At 42.1% G+C, this 22,125-nt stretch overlaps 1 protein-coding gene across 1 annotated transcript in view; it reads right to left on the minus strand.

Moving 5' to 3' along the window:
* Positions 1-1,127: 1,127 nt before the first annotated feature.
* Positions 1,128-22,125, minus strand: part of ALS2 (alsin Rho guanine nucleotide exchange factor ALS2) — a 66,214-nt gene continuing 45,216 nt past the window's right edge. Inside the window, 11 exon segments of the mRNA XM_037912038.2 lie at positions 1,128-2,462; positions 7,132-7,228; positions 7,518-7,667; positions 8,612-8,673; positions 12,421-12,466; positions 13,364-13,540; positions 14,821-14,943; positions 16,571-16,728; positions 17,479-17,596; positions 19,809-19,976; positions 21,966-22,099. Coding sequence (XP_037767966.1) covers positions 2,424-2,462; positions 7,132-7,228; positions 7,518-7,667; positions 8,612-8,673; positions 12,421-12,466; positions 13,364-13,540; positions 14,821-14,943; positions 16,571-16,728; positions 17,479-17,596; positions 19,809-19,976; positions 21,966-22,099 — 1,272 coding nt within the window. The 3' untranslated portion in view covers positions 1,128-2,423.

The following is a 22,125-nucleotide window of genomic DNA, read 5'->3' on the forward strand; positions in this document are numbered from 1 at the left end:
ACTGGACTCAGGCGCCCCGTCGCCAGAACTAGTGTTGACAGTATGGGCTCTCCCTGATCTTAGCGTTGTACCAGAGAGCAGTTAGACAGACCTACTCCATCCCACATGCCAGAAGAAGTATGGTGCCAGTCAGTATTCCTTTTAGAAGATGAGGAAGTGTCTCCCCAAGCCGTGGAGTTGTTCCAATTAGTCTTATGGGACCTCTTCCTCATTGCACTAGTGGGGGGAGAATAACTCCTCTTCCTCTTAGGGGGAACACCAGAGTCCGAAAGTGGAGGGGCATCACTTCCAGTTCCAAAGATTACCACTGATCAGATGAGGATCTCAGTGCTGAAGCGGGTCTCATGGCCTGCTCCCGAAGGTGCTGCTTCAACCATAAGTCACTCGCCCAAGTCCTCTTTTTGAATGATTTACAGACGGAGCACCACTCCTTAACATATTCCTCACCAACGCACAACAAGCACCTTGCGTGGGAATCGAGTACAATGCCTGAACCCTGCTGAGGGCACCACACACAGCAGCCAACTACTCTAACACTAAACTAAACCTAATGTACTACTATTATCTAGAGAAAAAACTCTCAGAAAACGGAGATCAAAAACATGAGGTGAAAACACCCCACAGATCTTGGACTCTAGCTGCCAGGAGAGGGGCTAGGTCCACAGGGTGCGAGAACCACCCCTACGGGTACTGCTCAGCAAAGTTCTCCAGCTTTGGTGCTATGGGCATGCGCACAACCACATGGAACACACAGCTGAATCTACTCAAAGAAGAAATGGTTGTAAGATACTTTAAAAAAAAAAAAGCCAAAACAAATCCATACACTGCAGTCTCCCTCCCCAAAAGCTCCTGTCCCTTAAGAGGTTTTTGAAATTCAGTAGGAAACACGTTACTTGGATCAAAAATAGTTATTTTAATTATTAAATATGTTCTCTGCAAGTACATCTTTGATAACAATCATTTGTATTAAAGAGACACCTTTTAAAAAAAGATATTAGTGGGAGTTTAGAGATAGTTCCTTTATCATCTCTGAGCAGTTAGGTGTTATATTAAATGAGATTTTAAATAGACTCTTGCTATACCTTTTAATTTTCTTTTCTCCAACCATCCACAAAAACAGTCTCAAAGACAAATACTCTTTACTTTATTATGAAAAGTGCTACGTTACAGTCACTGCTCCCAACAGCATTTCAATGAACAGTTTTGTTTCTGTTTTTAAAGGGTCAACACACAAGCCATGATTCTGATTTCAAAAACCGATTTAGCCTTTGCTATGCTAATTCAAGGTAAGTCATGAGAACATTTCATATATCTCCCACTTTTCTGTCAGACATGGTAAAGAACAGCACCCATTGTATCCAAATGTTCACTGGCATTATTTGTATAAATCAATATAAATGTAAACCACAAGAGAACATGCACACACACAAAAACCCAAACACTGAGATTAAGTTTTTGTTTTACAATACCTTTGAGAATGTAACAGTGAGTTTTCCCTTGCTAAGTAACTACAACATAATGGAGGGAGTCAAAAATCTCAATCCAAATCTAGTGTCACTTAGTTTAAAACATGTTCTCATTCTCCTGCACCATGGACCTCACAAGAAGACTGTTCCAAAAACAGCCTGCACATTGTTCATCCTTGGGCCTTAGAATGCAAGGCAAGGAACAATTAAACTAATAGCTCTGCAAAAAAACTTTAGAAGTACCAAATTCAGCAATGAAATTCAAACCTGCTAGTGCTTTTTGTTTATGAAGTTAATTAAATAAAAAGGATATGTTCTTACCACTACAGATGTAAAGGAGCCCATGTCAATTTGATCATTTCCATAACAGCAACTAAGGGCTGCTTTCAGCAATCCTGCTACAAATGATTCAATCAGAACCCTTCCAGACAGATATTCTGTAAACTGCCTATTATAAATACTAACATAGCAACTTTTCTTTTTTCCCTTTTCCAAAAACAAACATAGTTAGCAGCTTAATTCAGGAAGACACAGAGTGGTTCTATGATGCAATGTAACCCTTTCAAAGGAATCTGTGGTCAGTGCAGGTAGATTCAGGAAAACCATGAACCCATTGTCTAAGAAGCCATATGCCCAGACTACTCTTTGCATATGAACTCCAAGTTGATGTCATGCCTTTTAAAAACACTGCTAATTTGGGAAGAACAAACAATCCCTCCTTTAGACCAGCAAATAGTCTCTCTTCTTGGAAACTGTTGGACAGGCCAAGTTTAAGTATTACTTTTCTGCTTCTGTCATTTCCTCTAGATGGCCTCAGTACTTGTTTTTTTCAATCTTTATATGAGTTCAGAAGCAATATCCACATATCTCTGTTGTAAGTGCCATTCTAAGGAAGAACATGGATGTTGCTGAAGCTCCACTCAGTAGATACTCATCTACTTTGGTTGCAGAGGCGATCTAGGTCAGCTTTTCATGTTGAATCTGGTAGTAACAAGCCTGAATTGAAACAAAATTCAGTTTAATTTTAAAATACTACTTTCCATGATTTCCCCCTCCCCACCCCCTCCGGTTAACCTACAAAAAGGTTTAATTCCCCCACCCCCACCCCAAGAAGTTAGACTTTCTGTGATCAGTTGTGCAGTGACAACATTCACTGTGCGGCAATCTTGTGAAATGTCATGAAGTATCGGGGGAAGGTCTGAGCTTTTAAGTTCAAATTGTGTTTAACTCCTCATGGAGTGGGAGGATGGTTTCGGACTCCGGATACTCAGACATTACAATGAAACGTCCTAGGAGTAGCTAGAAAAAAGCATTAGCTTAGGCAGCCATTCAGTTCTAAAAAAAACTGTTTCATATATAGTTTAGGTGGGTAGCAACTGGAAACTTTGGGAAAATACTCATACCAATGGCAAAAAACCCTCCAATTACCTACCTTTTTGTCATGGTTATTCTTTGAGATGTGTTACTCCATGTCCATTCCATTCTAGGTGTGCACATGCCCACGTGCATGGTTGTTGGAGATTTTTGCCTTAGTGGTATCCGTAGGGTCGGCTGTGGCGGCCCTTGAGTGCTGTGCTCATATGTCAGTATATCAGGCACCGCCAGCCCTACGGCCTCTCAGTTCCTTCTTGCCGGCAACTTCGATAGAGGGGCAGGAGGGCGAGTAATGGAATGGACATGAGCAACACATCTTGAAGAACAAGATACGAAAAGGTAAGTAACCGATTTTTCTTCAACTACTTGGCTCATGTCGATTCTATTCTAAGTGACTTACAAGCAGTGTCCAATGGAGGTGGGATCAGAGTTCACGGTCATGCAGCTTGCAACACTGCTCTGCCAAACCCAGTGTTGTCTGAAGCTTGCCGAGTGCATAATGAGACGCGAACATCTGGACAGATGTCCAGGTAGCAGCTCTACAGATCTCTTTGATTAGAACCTGTGCCAGGAAGGCTGTTGGTGACCCCTTTTCCCTGATCAAGTAAGCCATCATGAGTGCCGGCAGAGGCACATTTGCCAGCTCTAGCAGTAAGCGGATGCAGGCAATGATCCAGGATGAAATCCTTTGAGTAGACACTGCGCGACATCTCATTTTGTCTGCCACTGCCACAAACAGTCGCATCGACCTACGGAACAGCCCTTTCCTGTCTACATAGAAGGCCAATGCCCTCCTGACATCCACAGCATGCAGCCTGCACTCATCATCTGATATGAGGCTTTGGAAAGAAGACACGTAAGCATATGTGGTAAGTATATGTCCCAGGCCAGTATGAAACTGGGAAACAACCTTGGGTAGAAACACCAGGTGTGGTCGCAGCTGGACCTTATCCTGAAGAATACCATACAGGGCAGTTCTGAAGCAAGCACCCTGATCTTGGACACCCTGCGGGCCAACGTTATTGCAAGAAAACCTTCCAGGAGAGAGCAAGAAGCCAGGGACTTGAAGAGGGGACCCATGAGTCTCGACAGCATGAGATTCAGATCCAAGAGAGGAACGGGATCTTAGACATGCAGGTAGAGATGCTCCAGACCTTTCAAAAAACGGGTTGTCATATCATGAATGAAGACTGACCTGCCTTGGAACGGAGGGTGGAAGGCCGCAGTAGCGGCTGGGTGGACCCTGATTGATGACAAGGTCAAACCTTGAAGTTTGAAGTGCAGAAAATAATCTATGACCTCCTGCAGTGAGGCCTGCGAGGCCCAGATATGGCATTCCGAGGCCCAGCACATGAACCTTTTCCATTTGGCCAAGTAAGCCACTCTGGTGGAGGGTTTCCTGCTACCCACCAAGACCTGCTGAACGTGGGCCGAGCATTCTCGTTGGTCCGCATTTAGCCATGCTGTCAAGTGTAGCGCCGCCAGGTTCAGGTGCAGAAAGCTGCCGTGATTCTGGGACAGCAGATCTGGCCAGAGGAGCAGCTGCAGCAGGGCGGCTACTAAAAGGTTGGGCAGCGTGCCAAACCAGTGCTGGCGAGGCCACACGGGGGCTATTAGTATAACCACCCTGTCCTGCTTGATCTTCACAAGGAACCTGTGAATCAACGACACTGGCCGGAAGGCATATATTAGAGCCCCTGACCATGGTATGAGAAACCCATCTGACAGGGAGCTCCTGTCCATCTCTCAGATTGAACAGAAGACATGGCATTTCCTGTTCTGCCTGGACGCGAACAGGTACACCCTGGGAGTCCCCCACCTCTGGAAGGATTATACTAACCCTCTCTGGATGGAGTGACAACTCGTGGCGAGACAAGAAGATCCTGCTGAGGTGATCTGCTAATAGGTTCCTGGTCCTGGGCAGGTGCAGATGAATGGCATGTGGCACACAAGTCCCAAAACGCAGAGAGCTTCTTGGCAAAGGGCTGATGACTTGGCTCTGCCCTGCCTGTTGATGTAATACATTGCGGTGGTATTATCTGTCAAGGTCTGCTCTACCTTGCCCTTCAAGTGGGGTAAGAAAGCTTGGCAGGCCAGATGAGCCACTCTGAGCTCCCTGACGTTGATATGGAGGGCCAGCTTGTCCCGCAACCAATGGCCCTGGGTGCTGAGCTTGCCCAGGTGGGCTCCCTAGTCCAGGTCTGAAGCAATGGAGATCAGGGTCAGCAACAAGGCTGCAAAGGGAACTCCCTCCAACACCAACCCGGGGTCCAGCCATGCTACCAAGGTGGTGCCATAGAAGTCGACGCAGCCTCTGCTGCCCAATCATGCCGGTGTAGTCTCGAAGAGGGGCGAAACTGCCCTTCTGTGCTGGAGGAATCCCCTTCTGGTGACCACGATGGGGCCATTGGCGCCTGTGTTTGTCTGCTGGCTGTCGCCACTGGAGACTGGTGCTTGGGAATGGGAGGACTGTTGCTGGTGTTAGGGAGGACTGGTGATGGGGCGACTAGTATCGTGACGGAGAGTGCTCCCATGGAGTGGGTGACTTAAGATCTGTGCTGAGAGGAAGACTGGCAGGAGGGCGAACGGCACCGGTTATACGGTGACTGGTGCCTCCCCCTAGGCGATCCATGTCGAGATGGTGGGGACTGCAAACATGGTGCCGGTGATCGAGGGCAAGCCCCAGAGGATCTGGGCTGTGATGTCGGAGATCTGAGACGCAGAGATGGAGAGTGATGCCTTGGCTCAGGGTATCGGCGGCACTCATCTGCCCTCTGTGGGGTCTTGGCGGCTGGTTTGCCCTTGTAGGGAGCCTTTGCCGCTTCCTGTGGCACACACGGGGCCAGCGGTGTGGGTGGAGGCATCTGCTCTCTTGGCGCCGGGGGAGCTTGGGAAGGCATCAATGACTCCAAAAGTTTGGGTTCCCAACCCGTCCAAGGAGTCGATGGTGAATCCTTTAAGGGGCTAAGGGACCCGACTGGGAAAGCACATCCACAAGACTCTGGAGTGGCCAGGCGGCCCAAACTGGGTCCTTTGCCGATGCCCCATGGCCTTTCTTGCCTGGTCCTGGGTAGCCATGCTCCTTCTGGGTTTTTTTGGGCACCGGTGACGGGGAGCAGTGCCGGGTGGAGCCCAGTGACGGGGGTGCACTGCGCATTGAGGCCGAGATACCAGGGGTTGAGTCCGGCCGGGATGGCTCGGAAGCTGGTCAGAGGAGAGCCCTCAAACGAATATCATGCTCTTTCTGGGTCCTGGGTTCAAAGTTTTTGCAGATATGACACACGTCCTTCACATGTGATTCCCCCAAGCACTTGAGGCAGCTGCTGTGGGGGTCACTTACAAGCATAGGCCTGTTAAAGTCCACACAGGGCTTAAACCTAGGGACCAGGGCATGCCCTGCCTGGGACGAAGTCCCCGATTGGACTCTAACTTCTAACTACACTTAACAAATACTTAACACTAACTACTATAAACAGCTATTTACAAGGCCTTAAGGCTCGAAGTCAGAAGAGGAGAAACCGCGAGCCCTTGCTATGCAAGGAAAGGCCCTCCAACTAACCACCACGGGCGGTAAGAAAGAACTGAGAGGTGTAGGGCCAGCGGCTCCTCATATACACCGATGTATGAGCGCAGCACTCCAGGGGGTGCCACAGCTGACCCTATGGATACAGCTAAGGCAAAAATCTCTGATGACCGCACACGTGGACACGCGCAACCTAGAATGGAATCGACATCAGCAACACATCTCGAAGAACCAGACAGATTGTGTTGTTACTAATTTAACAAAAATAAGATTTTTTTGATATTTCACCTAGAATTTTAACTGCAGCGTTCACCTCCCCTCTGCTGCACCAGGACATAAAAGCAATCCCACTTCCAACTTCCACACTTGGAACCCTTGCACACTAGAACAGAACATCAATTGTTACCATACACTAGAGAGCTCAGTAATCACAGGAGCCACATGTTCAAATCTCTTTATACCAGGAATCTGATTTTTCTGGTGACAGAGATCAGAACCAGCAAACTAAGTTTAAGTCTGAGCAACATGAAGGATTTTGTACATGTACATGCGATTTTATTAATAACCAGCATTAACAGGGCTTTGTTACCTTGAAATTTTATCAGTGGGTGGTGCTATAAGTGGTTGAAAGAATTTGTTGCTAACTTTCATTGAAATTTAAATTGGCTCAGTTGTGGCCATTGCCATAGGAAGAGTACAAAGATTATTAGCTGCCAGAGAAAGGACAATAGGAATTTTAGATAGTTGATGTGTACATTTCATACTCACCTTCAGAGTAGTGAACATGATGCCTTGTTCCCCATGCTGGAGATACGGATCCATCAGGTCCTCAATCAAGTGCACCTCCGACCCCAAATTCCTTATCCTGTCACATGAGGAAAAGTCACTATTATATTTTGTTCTAGCCTTGTACACTTTAAGAATCTTTTTTAAATGGGCAAAATGTTTTTTCCAGCCTTTTTCTCAGAAATGGCTGAACTGTTTTAGCTGAACTAGTTAGGGTTGCTAACAGCTCTACCTGCACTAACAGACTACCTTAAGACCCTCCAGCTGTACTGAATACAGTTCTGTTTCAACTTTAATAAATCATTCCCATTCAGGAAACAATTTTAGTTGGTCTGTGGGTTCTCTCGCAATACTTTGAAACCGCTCACCTGGCTCGTAGCACCACATAGAGAAAAACAGGAAATAAGTCATCCATTGACCACAAGAAGTCTTCCTGAAGAGTGTCAAGCACACTCTGAGAGATCTCCTCAAAAGTCTGCTGGATCACCTTCAGTTTGTCAGATGGGGTAAAGGTTGTACTATTGGGAAAGGAAACCATCAGGATTACAATGATAGTTGCAAATTGACTTAACTACATAAAAAGACAGTTTGTTCATTTGTGTTTTTTTTCCTTTCTTTTCTAGAATGACAGAACCCTTCAAAACAGCCACTGATCACATTTGCATCACAGCCATCAAAACCTGCCCATTTCTAAGAATATACCAGCTGCACAGCATACTGAATTGCAAGTGAACCAGATCAAGAGATATTACTGAACATAAAACAATATTTTAAGCTATTTTAAATCAGTGCTTGCTGTTTGAAAAGACTTTCTTCATTACTGCCACTCAAATATTTTTAAAACAAGATGACCAGCAACTGAGATGTCTTTTCCAGCCGTTAGCTGTGAAAACTCTCCATAAATACGCCATTTTGTCCTGACTGCTTTAAAAAAAAAAAAAAAAAAAAAAAGCACATGCACAATTGATTAAGTATCTTCTCCCTTTTGTTTCTGTCAAGGTAGCTTACAAAAACCTGCCTAGAAGATACCAACTGCCCCCACACAAAAGGGCTCACCCACCTCCTCACTTTGAAGACTTATTAGCATTTTTGGCAGAAAGACGGAAAAGTCTTTCAAGGCTTCTTGTTACAATGTGAATGGCACACTACCCACCTTTTAGCGACACAGCTGTGCCACTACAGCTGTGCTGCTAAAAGGCATGCAGTGTAGCTGCTGACTGTTGGCAGGAGAGAGCTCTCCCACCGACAAAAAAGACTTCCATCCCCAACAAGTGGCAGCAGCTTTGTTGGCAGAAGAATGCTCCTGCCCACAAAGCGCTGTTCACAACAGCGCTTTTTGTCTGTAAAACTGTTGTTGTTCGGGGGATGTTGGGTTTTTTTTGCCCAGTGTAGACAAAGCCTTAGACTGAGGCAGTACTCTGAGCAGGAAAAGCAAGTCAGAGGGATAAAGTGAAAGGATTACCTGATCTGTTGTAAACATTCAACTGCTGAGGCAAAGCAGACATCTTTTGTGTTTGGTATCACCTAGGTAATCAGGAGAAATCAGAATCTTTCTAGTAAATACCTCTGACAGCTCACAAGAAAGCGAACATGGCTATTGCAAAGTTAGCTATGCAACTGTATTAAATATAACAGGAGTACTTTTGGCACCTTAGAGACTAACAAACTTATTAGATCATAAGCTTTCGTGGGCTACAGCCCACTTCATCGGATGCATTGAATGGAACATATAGTAAGAAGATATATATGTACACACATACAGAGAAAGTGGAAGTTGCCATACAAACTGTAAGAGGCTAATTAATTAAGATGAGCTATTATCAGCAGGAGAAAAAACAACTTTTGTAGTGATAATCAAGATGGCCCATTTAGACAGTTGACAAGAAGATGTGAGGATACTTGAACATATGGAAATAGATTCAAACGTGTAATTACCCAGCCACTCTCAGTCTCTATTCAAACCCAAGTTAATGGTATCTAGTTTGCATATTAATTCAAGCTCAGCAGTTTCTCGTTGGAGTCTGTTTTTACAGTTTTTCTGTTGCAAAATTGCCACCCTTAAATCTTTTACTGAGTGGCCAGAGAGGTTGAAGTGTTCTCCTACTGGTTTTTGAATATTATGATTCCTGATGTCAGATTTTTGTCCATTTATTCTTTTGCTTACCCAATCAGATTCTTAAAAAACTCAACTTTATTAGAAGAACAAAAAAAAAGATAAAAAAACAACTCTGAGATTAGAATGGAAGATAATATCACAGGCAGTCAGATTCAAAACATAGAGAATCCCTCTAGGCAAAACCTTAAGTTACAAAAAGACACAAAAACAGGGATACACATTCCCTCCAGCACAGTGAATGTCACAAGCCAAAAACAAAAGAAAATCTAACGCATTTTCTAGCTAGATTACTTACTAACTCTATAGAAGTTGGATTGCTTGCTTTCTTGATCTGTCCCCGGCAGAGGAAATTACAATCCATCGGTGATCTTCCAGAAAACACCATCCTGGCCACTATGGATGTAGAAGCCCTCTACACCAACATTCCACACAAAGATGGACTACAAGCCGTCAGGAACAGTATCCCCGATAATGTCATGGCAAACCTGGTGGCTGACCTTTGTGACTTTGTCCTCAACCACAACTATTTCACATTTGGGGACAATATATACCTTCAAGTCAGCGGCACTGCTATGGGTACCCACATGGCCCCACAGTATGCCAACATTTTTATGGCTGACTTAGAACAACGCTTCTTCAGCTCTCGTCCCCTAATGCCCCTACTCTACTTGTGCTACGTTGATGACATCTTCATCATCTGGACCCATGGAAAAGAAGCCCTTGAGGAATTCCACCATGATTTCAACAATTTCCATCCCACCATCAACCTCAGCCTAGACCAATCCACACAAGCGGTCCATTTCCTGGACACTACTGTGCTAATAAGCAATGGTCACATAAACACCACCCTATACCGGAAACCTATTGACCGCTATACTTACCTACATGCCTCCAGCTTCCATCCAGGACACACCACACGATCCATTGTCTACAGCCAAGCTCTAAGATACAACCGCATTTGCTCCAACCCCTCAGACAGAGACAAACACCTACAAGATCTCTATCAAGCGTTCTTACAACTACAATACCCACCTGCTGAAGTGAAGAAACAGACTGACAGAGCCAGAAGAGTACCCAGAAGTCACCTACTACAGGACAGGGCCAACAAAGAAAATAACAGAATGCCACTAGCTGTCACCTTCAGACCCCAACTAAAGCCTCTCCAGCGCATCAAAGATGTACAGCCTATCCTGAAAAATGATCCCTCACTCTCACAGATCTTGGGAGACAAATCAGTCCTCGCTTACAGACAGCCCCCAATCTGAAGCAAATACTCACCAGCAACCACACACCACACAACAAAAACACTAACCCAGGAACCTATCCTTGCAACAAAGCCCGATGCCAACTCTGTCCACATATTTATTCAAGTGACACCATCATAGGACCTAATCACATTAGCCAAGCCATCAGAGGCTCGTTCACCTACACATCTACCAATGTGATATATGCCATCATGTGCCAGCAATGCCCTTCTGCCATGTACATTGGCCAAACCGGACCATCTCTACACAAAAGAATAAATGGACACAAATCTGACATCAGGAATCATAACATTCAAAAACCGGTAGGAGAACACTTCGACTTCTCTGGCCACTCAGTAAAAGATTTAAGGGTGGCAATTTTGCAACAGAAAAGCTTCAAAAACAGACTCCAACGAGAAACTGCTGAGCTTGAATTAATATGCAAACTAGATACCATTAACTTGGGTTTGAATAGAGACTGGGAGTGGCTGGGTCATTACACATATTGAATCTATTTCCACATGTTCAAGTATCCTCACACCTTCTTGTCAACTGTCTAAATGGGCCATCTTGATTATCACTACAAAAGTTTTTTTTCTCCTGCTGATAATAGCTCATCTTAATTAATTAGCCTCTTACAGTTTGTATGGCAACTTCCACCTTCTCTGTATGTGTGTATCTATATCTATATATCTTCTTACTATATGTTCCATTCAATGCATCTGATGAAGTGGGCTGTAGCCCATGAAAGCTTAATCTCTAATAAATTTGTTAGTCTCTAAGATGCCACAAGTACTCCTAACTTTGTGGATACAGACTAACACGGCTGCTACTCTGAAACCTGTATTAAATATGAGTGAGAAAAATGCAGTAAAATAAAAGTATATTTTTATAAAGTGATTTTGGGGCTCATAAAAGATGCTGGATTGACTTAAGAAACTGAAGTCCTCTGTCAACAAAACTGTTACCTGTCTGGGCAATGTTTACGTAGGTTTCTTCATACTGCCCCACCAACAGATCTCAACTCTGATCTGGAAGGGCCAAGTCCAGAGGCAGAGAAATTCAGTCTCTTTTTTTATTCAGTCCTTCGCCTCACTCCTCATGATACCAACCAGGAGACTGATTAGAGTGAATTATATTGAAAATTTCTGAGATGGTGATACTTGTCTAAAACGAATTGGAAGGAGACCACCAAAATAGTCTCACATAATAGCAAGCATCTGATGGGAAAGAAATTTGGTCACTACTGACCTGTGCTGACTGAAGTAATGACCTAAAACTGAAAGGCTCTGCATCTCCATGGAAAATTGAATTTGACGTTTTGATTAAGTCTTCCATATTTTTTTCCTCCACAGCATAAATCTAGCCATATACTTAAACAAAATATTTACGTTAACTGGTAAGAGACGTCTGATTGTTAACACCATTAGCAGAAAACGGAAACTGGCTACTCTAAAGTGGCTATTGTTCCTAACTGTATAATCTGTTCCTTTATCATCCTTGTTAATAATGCCTTTTTTGGTGATAATCTACAATAAAAGTGGTATTACTCTATTTTTTAAAAGTCTTTATCAAATGCAATTTACAGCTTATCCTGGTAAGAGATGTTTCTAACCTCATCCTCTTTCACAACTGTGGACCAAACAAAACAGATGCAGGCTTCTTTTAAAATATTACAAGTTCTCAGAACTATGCATCCTCTAATATATGGAATAAGGAAATTCTGGATAGAGCTGCACTTCTGAAGTGACAACTGCTTACAGTTGTCTAATGTAGCTTTAAAGGAAGTCTAATGTAGCTTTAAAATACATACAAAAGATGTAAGCACAAAGGAAAAATAAGAGCATAATAAATGTATTGCCAAGCATGTGAGCTCACATATTCCTCTGTTCCATTAAAAAGTGGATATACCTTTTTATTTTCTCCAAGGATGGACACAGTCACTGGCCAAAATTTGCTGTAAGAAACCACATGTATTCAATTAACAGAATGAGTTGTTGTTTTTAAAAAGTGATTTTAACTTATCTTTTGCTTGATGCACAGAAAGGGACCCTCAAGATTTTCTATTTCCTCCCTCCACCACATGATTACCTACACTTAGCAGAAATAGTGGAAAATACTATAATTTGGAACACTACCCTCGAGTTCTTAAAGAATTGCCACGCCGCTTAAGCAAATTTTATATAACTAAAAAGTTATCAGGCTACTTCTTTTCCTATGACCAAGTACCATATTAGTTTAAAATGAGCATGTGTGTGATCAGCCCCCTCACATACTACTTACTGCAAAGATACAGTTACATATAGATGTTCTGATAATAAAAGAAAAGGAAATATAGAACAGCCCATGAGAGATTCATAGCACAAAGGACAGCAGTTCTCAAACCGCGGCTCAATTAGCACACAACTGGGTCCCAGCTGTGTGCTAACGGCCGTCGAGCCACATGGGGTCTGGGTTCCCGACTGCCTAGCCAGGTTGGAGTCGCCGGCCCCACATGGTGAGGGTCCGGGGCTGCCATTCAGCTCCCCAGAGTCAGGGTCGGGGTTGATCTCGGGACTGCCGGATGGCCTTGCGGGGTCAGGGTCCAGGCTGCCGCCCGGCCCCACAGCTGGGTCCAGGGTCGGGGCTGCCACCTAGCCCTCCACCCAGGGCTCCACGTCTGGCTCCACTCTGTGGAGGTGTCTCTGGGTGGCAGGCACTGGATATAGAGGTCTGTGGGGCCCACAATGATAAGTAGGTCGAGAGCCACTGGCATAGGAAGTTTTTTGGTACAGTGCCTTCACTTGGCCATGATTTTCCAAATATCACATTTTTGTTTTAGTGTTAAAGCCATTACTTTTAACAGCATACTCACATCTGAACTCCAAGAAAGCTCAGAAGAGCTGTATCTGACTGTTTGTTTAGACGAAGAACACATTCCCAGTAAATATCTTCTTCGCGTTCATTGTCTAAGGCATATAACATAAACAAAGGAGGGTAGAGTCGTGGTAACAACACAGGAAGCAGCAGCCCAGAACTGGTTACCACATAACTGAAAAAAGCAGAAAAGAAAAAAGGGGAGGGGGGGAACCAAGACACATATTTATAGAAAATGAATTGAGCCAAACAATTAGAACATATACATAGCCATTTCAGGGTATGTTCAGTTGGGGAGGAGGATTAGGAGAGGGTGCAGGTTAAGGAATTAACACTTACGCTAAAGTTACACTTATGAATAAGATCCTTGATTCAACAACACAGTCCAGGAACAATGCTGTAACACCAAATAGGTACCAAGTAGGACTTTCCTACATAAGGCCATAAGAACAGCCACACTGGGTCAGATCAAAGATCCATCTAGTCCAGTATCCTGTCTTCTGGCAGTGGCCAGTGCCAGATGCTTCAGAGCGAATGAACAGAACAGGGCAATGCATCAAGTGATCCATCCTGTCATCCAGTCCCAGCTTCTGGCAGTCAGAAGTTTAGGGACACCTAGAGCATGGGGTTATGATCCTGACCATCTTGGCTAATAGCCATTGATGGATCTATAGCCATGAATTTATCTGATACTTTGAGCTCAGTTATACTTTTGGCCTCCACATCATCCCCTGGCAATCAGTTGCATGGGTTGACTGTACGTTATGTGAAGAAATACTTCCTTATGTTTGTTTTAAACCTGCCACCTATTGATTTCATAGGGTGCCCCTGGATTCTGTGTTATGTGAAGAGGTAAATTACACTTCCTTATTCACTTTCTCCACACCATTCTTGACTTTATAGACCTCTGTCATATTCCCCACCCCCGGTTGTCTCTTCCAAGCTAAGCAGTGCCAGTGTTTTTAATCTCTCCTCATACGGAAATGGTTCCATACCGCTCATCATTTTTGTTGCCTCTCTCTGTACCTTTCCCAGTTCTAATGTATCTTTTTTGAGATGGGGTGATCAGAACCGCATGCAATTCCTGCAATTCTAATTCAAAACTTGTATGTAAAATTTGAACTATAACGTAACACTCCTCTCCAAGCCATTCAAGTATGGTATTTGCATTTAGTCTCTACTTTAGGCCACTCAGAATTAAATATTTTTTGTGAATTCACATGGATGTTTGCTTAGGACAATCTGTCCCCAGAGCCAAAAGCTATTTTTCCGCCCTCCTTACTAGACACACTTTCCAAGGGAAAAAGATTTAACATAGGTACAAATCTAAGGTTCCAGTTCAGGACAGCACTTAAGCACATACTTAAATGCTTTCCTAAGAAGGGATTGCTTTATGAACTGGGTACTAGTTTATGAACTGAGTAGTTTATTGGAGATGATTTTTCCCCTACACACCCTGGTTCAGGAGATTCTGATCTGGAGTCCATTTTCCCACTACAGAAGGATTTCCTTCTCTTTGTCTCAGTCACCAAGAGTGGAATTGTGCTGCCTTCATCAGGAAGATCAGGAAACAAGAACCTCAAAAATAAAATCATAATTGCATCACTTGATTTATCAGAAGAGTCCATAAATAGCTAATATATTCATACTTCTAAGGGAAAGCAGGGGAAGTTATTTATTTGAGAGACATTTTTCTAACACAAGTTGCACATGGTGATTTCTTCTGGGTGAGCCTAGCAGCAAAGCCATATCCAATTACTTAAGCTTATGACACAAACAGAAACAGCTTGATATACATTAATTAGGTTAATTTTTCCTTAGCTCCTTTTTCATTTGGTTCCTCTCTTAATTAGCTAACTATTCAGGCAAGATAGTGTCTTTTTTTAAGATATGACAATCTCATTAAGCTACATGTGGGACCAGTAATTTTAAGAAACTATAAACTATTGACATCATACAACCTCACAAGAGTGCTCAAGAACAGTCAGATTCCTGGAAAATTTGGAGACAGAAAACAAGTATGAAATTATGCGATATAGCACAGAGAATGAATTAGGGTATACTGGAGTTTAAAGAGAATTGTTTTCCTAATTGAAGATTTTCATCCCACATATCCTTATTTTACAGTTCATCCTCTCCTTAGTATTAATAATCAAAATTGTCATCAACTACCGACCTGGATAGAGTAGCACACTGTCAGAAGGTTTGCAGAGTGCAACTACTGTTTGGCTTGGAAAAAAAAAAAAACAACTTAAAATGTGTTTGAATATCCTACAGTTTTCTTATTCATAGTTTCAGATTTCTAATTTAAAATACATGATCTTTAAAAAGCTTACACTGGGGTTCACAGTATGTGTCCACATGTGTAACCATAAGATTTAGTTAAAAGTCTCAGTGTATGTTGGTGTACTGTTTTCCTAGTCAAAATTAAACTAAAACATGCAGTTTTGCACAAACCTTATCTACATTACACCAAAAATGCAGATATCCATGGTAGAATAATAGCTTTGAAAATAACTTACTGTACTATAACTATAGCAGCTAGCAAGAATCTAAGCACAGCTCTTCACTTTAGTGTGAATGGAGATTACTACCAAGAATTCTTACTGAACACACTCTGTGAACCCTGTGCTATGTGTCTGAGCTTGGTTTATATACTGCTCTAATACCATCCCCTCAAACATCCCCTGTATACACTGGTTTGGAATCAGACATTAGGGCTGGTCTACATGATGCACTAGTCCACACTAGACAGGCGTAAATTCTAGTGTGTGCTAGTGTGTTGCATACTAACTGGGCTGGCATCCACTATAAAACTGCATTACTGTAGCACTCTTTGAAACAGGCCAGTTAGTGCACAACATGCTAGTGTGCACTAGAATTTACGATCCTCTAGTGCTGACTAATGCACTATGTGGACAAGCCCTTAGCGCCCAGCTAGAAACAACCACATTGAAGAATGCCTTCCACTGTGGACAGAGCCTTAATGGGTTCCACTGTGGACAGAGCTTTCAGGGGGAAAGGGTTTTCTGTCCAGATTCATCAAGTCAGCTAAGCACAGAATCCTATCATGACTCTTTTCAAATTTAAGAGGAATCGGGGAATGCTGGCACACAGAGCCAAATTAATATTAACCAGATTAGGAGAATGAAATGTTTTTCAGTACATCCAGAAGTAATCTAACTTAAAACGTGATGCTTCTTACCTGATCAACTGGAAAATGCGTTTGAGGTAGGATTTAATTTCTCTTACTGCCTCCTGTAGTAACCGCCGATTGGCTCCCACTCCAACGTAGGTCATTCTGTACACAGCTACTAATGTCTCTACAAGCCTCCCCAGAGGGTGGAGAGGGGTGTCACAGGCCTGTGTGGAGAGGTATTTATCAGAGTCACCAGCTATGCAGCAGTAAGAGACAGATCCAAGAGACAGAAATGTTATCCCTTATGAATAAAAGCCTTGAGTACAAGAGACACAAGCAGGAGTCTCAGTTCAACTACTCAAGGTTCAATAATTTAACCTTTTAAAAAGTTATACATGCATATCAACTACATACAACATACTACACATATAAACTAACTTCAGAAATAGTCAAAACTTTATTTTGACCGTAAAGTTTACACTTAGCTGAAAAGTGTAGCAAACTCCTCTATTAGGTAAGAATGCACACTACAGCCGCCTCAGGTAAATCTTCTATGCAGTTGTACAGAAAACGCACAAAATATTTCAGTAACCTCACAAGCACTTCAAAATTCCACAGAATGCTCTATTGGGACCCAAACACTTTTTTAGGGTGATGAAACATAAGAAGCAAGGAACAGACTCCACGAGCAGATTGGTATTACCAGAGAAGTGACCATGAGGGCTCAAACTTTAGAGAAAGCAGTACCCATATATTTTTCTTAATAATTGGTTGGTTAGGTGAATTTGGCAATTACTTGAGAGAGCAAGAACTTAACTAGGACCTTAAATGTGCAAGTACAGAAAGTAACAGACACTGTACATTGATACTGACTGAAATCAGCTGGATAATTTAAGTGGCAATGAACAAGTTACGACACCTGAAATCATGCTTTATAGACAACAGCCAGCAATATTAGATGATGCTCACAATACCTTTATTAAATATTTCTTGATATTTTCATATTTCTCTAGTGTGAAGGCACCAACATGTTGTGGAATGAACTCTAAACTCTCCAGTGTCTGAGTGTGTGAACGACTCAATAGTTCTGGGCTGTAGAAATATAAGGACAGAGATATTGTATGGATTATACATGAAATATGTACAGTACATGTGCATATATTTAATCAGATTTTACAGTCTAAAGATATATGACAAAAATTTTTTTTTTAATTATATGTCTTAAAGTGAGGTGGGAGGATAAATGGTGTATTAGGAAACATTTCCCTTCTCAAACCTCTTAAATGTTGACACTGTTGTTCACACTGACCTTTCTTGCTCCTTCTGCATCTAATACCTGCAAATGTGCCTATCACCACTTGAACAATATTGCCTCAATTTCATCTCTGCTGAAGTCCTCATCCATACTTTTATCTCTTCTCAACTCTGCTACTGCAATTTACTTCTCTGTGGCCTTCCAAAAATCTCACCTCTACAGAATCCAGAATGTGCAGAATGCTGCTGCCCACTTTGTCATGTCTATGAAACAACATGACCTCACTATATCTCTTTGGTAGAAAAATCCATGGAGTTGAACACTGATTTCAGTATCATGTTCAAAATGGCTACTTGTTTGAAAAACCCTGCATAGATTTGCTCCAGCTGTCTCATGGATCTCTCCCACCTTCATCTAATGCCAACTTCCTCTTTTCCTTTGCACAATTGGCACACTTGGTACAAGAGCCTTCCCTAAAGCTCTTTAAAGCCTTTCTGTACCTATTTTCTCTATTAGTGATTTCCAAATTTCAAATCTTCTCCCTAGCTTCTACCTCAGCATCTCTTCTCCGCAGCTTTTATTTCTTATTTGAACTTTTCAAATACATTATGAATCATTCTGAGAAGTATAAAAGTTGGATTATGTTCTGTACTAACTAAATCCTCTATTACAGAGTTTTTACTTCACTGTCAAGTATCAGGGGTAGCTGTGTTAGTTATCCACAAAACAAGGAGTCCAGTTGCACCTTAAACAGATTTATTTGGGCATAAGCTTTCATGGTAAAAAACCACTTCTTCAGATGCAACTGCACTGTATATTTCAAATATACTTCAGAACAGATCATGACTGTTTCTAAACATGACTTAAAATAATTTAAGATATAGACACTTATGTAAATATACAAATATGTTTAAGGAAAATCTCTAATACATATCAAATCTGTTGTGACAGATAGGCAATTTTCCCAACATATCCTGGACAAACCTTACTGAATTAAGTTAAAATATCTTAGGAATTCATTTTATTACAAAAGCAAATGTTTATGTATTAGTGTGGGATTGTATGTATGGTCTTTAGTGGTGGGGAGATATGACTGGGTAGTGTTATGAGCTGCAAAAGGACTCTTAAAAATGAATCAGACAAGACAACTTTCAGTTGAATGGGTACCCCCTAGGAAACACTTGAATAAGGAGGATGGAATTCTGCCCTCCAGACCCACCTTGAAGAGAACCCCATTGTCTGGCTGATTACCTATTCAGGGTCTCTGCAGATCAAAGACACAAACTCTATAAAGAAAAGATTGATTCATAGATGTGTTTCTTCTGAGCTAACAGCTGTTATGAACTTGTGACTCCTTTGCGGGTTTGAAGAACTGTTCACCTGCCACTGCCAGAGCCCTTGTTACAGTTAGGGTAATCTCTGGTAAGCATACTAGCATTTAGGTAGGTTCTTTTGTTTGTGATTTTTTTTATGTTTTCTCTGTAATGCTTTCACCTTAAGAATAAATATACTTGCTTAGAAAGGGCAGGGTAGCTAACTTATACCTATGGGCAATTATACGGTTTACAGCCTCTGAGGAGAAAAAAACAAAAAAGGCCTACTTAGGTAGTCTGACTTGCCGGGGTACTCAGTGAAGGTAGGGAACGGTGCAGCCTGAAAACCGTGCAGTCAGTCAGGAGACAGACATGTCTCTCCACCCAAGAGAGGCAATGACTAGGGAGCTGGAAGCTTACGAGTGGGTACCGATGAAGGACGAGAGGGAGTGAATACAGGTGCAGTTGCCCTGCATTCTGACACCTGTATCCACTCACACATATATTGCAAAATATGTATAACACACCCATCTGTAATGATCTAAACTATCTCCTACCAACGGATCTGTTCTGAAAAAGAGATTTTGCATTACGAGGTGAAGTTAAACAATGCACTTCTGAAATTTTCATTAACTATAGATATCTCAAAGAAGTTTTCCTAGTCTTCCCTTGGTGTGATCCCAGCTTCTTCTGAAATAATTTCTTCATCCTGGCTACTATACTTCTGGACACTAACCTGTCTTTGTGTTGACGGCGGTTGGTGGTCAGAGCCACAGCAATGCTGTCCCAAGCCTTCCATCTGTCTCCCTGGCCTGGATTCTCACAACCCAGCTGGTGCCAGCATTCTTCAAACACTGCCTTCCATTTCTCATCAGCAGGCACGGCTAGGTTTCCAAGCTTCCTCCTGATAAATCATCACCAAATGCCACTCTGATTTCAGACAGTCTTGGAACACAACCCAGTGTGAAACTGCACCTAATTATATCTGTGTGCTTGTAAGATATTCACACTTGTTTGAGGAAATCTGAACATTTAAGATTATATGAATATTAAGTCTTGTGTCTAATGTTATTATTGGACCATTGTAAACTGACCTGGTATATAAAATATCTTTTCTGTTAAGCGTTAGGATTGAATCTAGAACTACTCTGATCTAGAGTAGTTTGACTATCAAAAGTTTCTGAAAAGAGTTCATTTAAGGATTAGCATGGCCCTTATGTTTCTCACTGCAAAGAGCAGCCTTGAAATGTACAGCAATAATGTGTACCTAATAACATTAACAGATTAAACAGAAACTGATACCCCTTCCACAACTAGAAATGTCAGTCTCTACTCTTTTTAATAGTGTCTTCCTATGAGACACATAATCTGTTATAATATGGAACACATGTGGTTCCTCAAATATGCATTGCTTTGATGTAATAAATGGTTTTGAGACAAAGGAATGTGCTGCATTTGGCTGTGTCTACTTTCACCATTATTGATACTCCCAGAAAAAAGCCTGGAGATCCCCAGAATGAACAAAAGTTACCAGTGATCAACAGTTGTATACAGATTTATGTATAGCCATTAAGATGTTATTGATACAGATAGTTTTTTTTATTAGTATTCAATTTATTTCACAGCACTTGAGAACTAAGCACAATGAGAACTGCCAGTACTTTGACTGAAACTTTGTCTAGTTTCATACTATCACAAAAGGTGGTGCTAGCCCTTTTTACAACAATACCAATAGATTATGAACATCAAGGCACTTAAAAAAAAAAAAAAAGAGAGATAGAACTCTTGCTGTTTCACAGCTAGTCTTTCACAAGTGTGTACATACATTTATTCATAGACTCCCTACTGGGGGGAAAAGCAGACAGATAGCTAAGATTGCAAGTGTTCAGTTCAGCAGGGATGCCTGTTTAACTTTGCATTAGGTTGTAGGTGTCAGTGCTGTCAAGAGAAAGTACCAGTGAATGCTTCAGGAAGCACAGTGCAAGCCAGCCAAGTAAAAAACACGTGGGTTATGTTCTCATTCTAACATACATTTCTGAAATTCAGAGGAGCTTTAGTGATCCTGAAACTGAAGAATCTATACTACAAGTATAACCAGGCACAGTGCTAGTAAATACTGTGAAGCTTCATCCACAGCTCTGCCAATGAATTTTTGGACAAATGAGAACAAGGATGAAATCAAATGTATCTTCGTTATGACTTAAAAAGAGACTCAAACACAGGTCTTAGAGACAACAAGTCAGCAGACTAACCCAACGTGCCACTTGTTCCTGATGTTTTCTAGAATTAGCTTTGCCAAGGTGTGAAAACACCATCGCTTGTGATCCAGGAGGTTCCCCCAGTACATTTCCAGTTGCTGTTAGCTACTTTCTATGCACAGCCCTAGTTCTACTAATAAGTTGTTTTTTTTAAAAACAGATTTCTCCACAGAACTAATGACAGGTCAAAAAGGGTCTGGTGGCCAACCAATCCTGCAAATATAAACTATCCCATTCTTTTCCCTGCAGTCTCTAAACACAGTCATACAACTTGTGTTCTGAAGCGGTCATTATCTTCCGCCCCCAGCTAGTGTTCTGGGGAGAAGAAAGGAAAAACCATGAGAGAAAAGTAAGCCTCCCAAAGTCCACCATCCTGCACCTTGTCTTCAAAGGACATGCAATTCCTGCTTAGCAAATGCAATGCAGTAATGCCTTGCCCTGACCCTTCTCCAACCAGAGAGTTGCTGTGAATGACCCTAGAAAAGCTACAGAAAGTCAAAAAAACATTGTTCTAGATCAAATGTTTTTTCCTGAACGTAGTTAGCTTTGAATGAGATTGGTAATTAATTTCAGTTACACTTAAAGGCACTACTCTATACTATCAGAATAGCAGTGATTTCCCACCCATAACTCACAATGCTTTAGGTCTGTCCTTCTCACTGTCATACAAGCTGGGTTTGAAGTAGGTTCCAGTGATTTTTATCCCAGATCCCCATTCTCCAGTGAAGAGACCTTCAATGTAATCTCCATTTGGCAAGGTCAGGGTTCCCTTGTGGGGGAGAAAGAGAAAGAGAA

The sequence above is a fragment of the Chelonia mydas genome, chromosome 11 (assembly GCF_015237465.2).
Source record: "Chelonia mydas isolate rCheMyd1 chromosome 11, rCheMyd1.pri.v2, whole genome shotgun sequence".
NCBI classification, from domain to species: domain Eukaryota; kingdom Metazoa; phylum Chordata; order Testudines; family Cheloniidae; genus Chelonia; species Chelonia mydas.